Raw genomic sequence first — 1,834 nt, forward strand, 5'->3', positions numbered from 1 at the left:
TGAGGCAACTCCTCATGGAGGATGAAAACTATGAACCTCCAGGACATAAAGATATCGTGTTTATGTGGCAACAAGTCAGCTGTTGGTCCATATTGGCATATGGCTTTTCAAATTAAGCCGTCTTTGTCAAAGGAGCCAGGAAATTTATAGTTCTTTTGTATGAATATTATTGAGGGTTAAGATGATTCTGAAAAGACAAATCTGCCAGAAATCTCAGTCTATGGCCTCAGCAACATCCTTTCTTCTTTTGCAACCTCTTCAAGGCATCTTTGATGTCTTTGTTTCTCAGACTGTAAATCAAGGGATTCAGCATGGGAATCATCACCGTGTAGAAGACCGATGCAAATCTGTCAAAGCTGGAGGAACCGCCAGAGCTGGAGCTCAAATAGACAAACATCCCTGAGGTATAGAAGAGGCTCACTGCCATCAGGTGGGAAGCACAGGTGTTGAAAGCTTTGGATCTGCCTTTCACGGAAGTGATCTTCAGGATGGAGATGACAATGTAGACATAGGATATCATGATAATGGAAACATTTATTATCCCAAAGATCATTGTCAATAGAGCAGTGAAGAGTTGTACAGAGAGCGTGTCGGTGCAGGACAGAACTAACAGCTGGGGCATGTCACAGAAGAAGTGGTTGATGACATTAGGCCCACAGAACTGGAACTGCAACATGAAACACAATTGGGATATAGAAGCAGAGAGTCCAGCCAAGTAGGATCCCAGCACCATCCGACCACAGAGAGCAGGCGACATGATTGAGGAATAGAGGAGTGGGTTACAAATGGCAGCATATCGGTCATAAGCCATGGCGGTCATGAGGCAAGACTCACTCAGCCCCATGGTGGAAAATACAAAGTACTGAACAACACAGCCCACAAAGGTGATAGTTTGCAGCTCCTGGAAGAAGTCATAGAGCATCTTGGGGGCTGTGGCAGTCACGTAGCAGATGTCCATGAAGGACAGGTTACTGAGGAAGAAGTACATGGGGGTGTGGAGGTGGGAGTCTACTCCTATTAAGATGATGAGTGACAGATTACACGTCAGGGTCAAAATGTATATCACCAGGAATACAGCAAAAAGTACTGTGATGATTCTGGGAAAATCTGAGAATCCCAAGAGGATAAAATAAGTGATCTCTGTGATATTGCCTCCTCCAATCATTGGCTTGACACTCCTAAAATCAGAAAAGTGACCAGAGGATACATTCTCTACTCGTGACATGGTAGCATTACAAGCCTCATATACAACATATTTTCCCCCACTACTGAGCACTGGAGAAGTGGAAATGCTTAGGGTCCTAGGGAAAGACCCCAGCTTTTCATCTTGAATTGTCAAGAAGTGCCTTCTCAGTGTTCCATGGACTGTAGAGTCCATGGACTGCTCCAGGCCAGAATACTGGAGTGGGTAGCCCTTCCCTTCTCCAGGGGATCTTCCCAACCCAGGGATTGAACCCAGGTCTCCCTCATTGCAGGCGGATCCTTTACCATCTGAGCCAATAGGGAAGCCCAACAAGACTGGATTGGGTAGCCTATCATTTCTCCAGCAGGTCTTCCCAACCCAGGAATTGAACTGGTACCTCTGCATTGCAGGCAGATTCTTTACCTTCTGAGTCAAAAGGGAAGCCCAATTATTTTATGAGGTCTCACAAAAATTAAAAGGCATATTTTTTTAATTGACTCAAACTTTGAAATAAAGCAAAGTCTATCTCTGCCAAAACAATTGAAATTCTGTGCTTGTATATCACGAAGAGACCTTTGGTTAAAACAACGAGGATTTTAAAGACCTCTGATAATTTAATATGTATAACTGTTGCTTTATAATAATAAAAGG

The 1,834-nt window shown here is 43.7% G+C and overlaps 1 protein-coding gene across 1 annotated transcript; it reads right to left on the reverse strand.

Moving 5' to 3' along the window:
- Positions 1–226: 226 nt before the first annotated feature.
- On the reverse strand, positions 227–1,168 carry LOC122450351 (olfactory receptor 5AN1-like). Its single transcript, XM_043482634.1, has one exon. The coding sequence runs from the start codon at positions 1,163–1,165 to the stop codon at positions 227–229; it is 939 nt and encodes a 312-aa protein (XP_043338569.1). The 5' UTR covers positions 1,166–1,168.
- Between the last annotated feature and the right edge of the window lie 666 nt (positions 1,169–1,834).

The sequence above is a fragment of the Cervus canadensis genome, chromosome 11 (genome assembly GCF_019320065.1).
Source record: "Cervus canadensis isolate Bull #8, Minnesota chromosome 11, ASM1932006v1, whole genome shotgun sequence".
NCBI classification, from domain to species: domain Eukaryota; kingdom Metazoa; phylum Chordata; class Mammalia; order Artiodactyla; family Cervidae; genus Cervus; species Cervus canadensis.

What these genes read in the sequence shown, in the direction of transcription:
- LOC122450351 (XM_043482634.1), bottom strand. Translation starts at nt 1,165, where the DNA reads ATGATTGGAGGAGGCAATATCACAGAGATCACTTATTTTATCCTCTTG.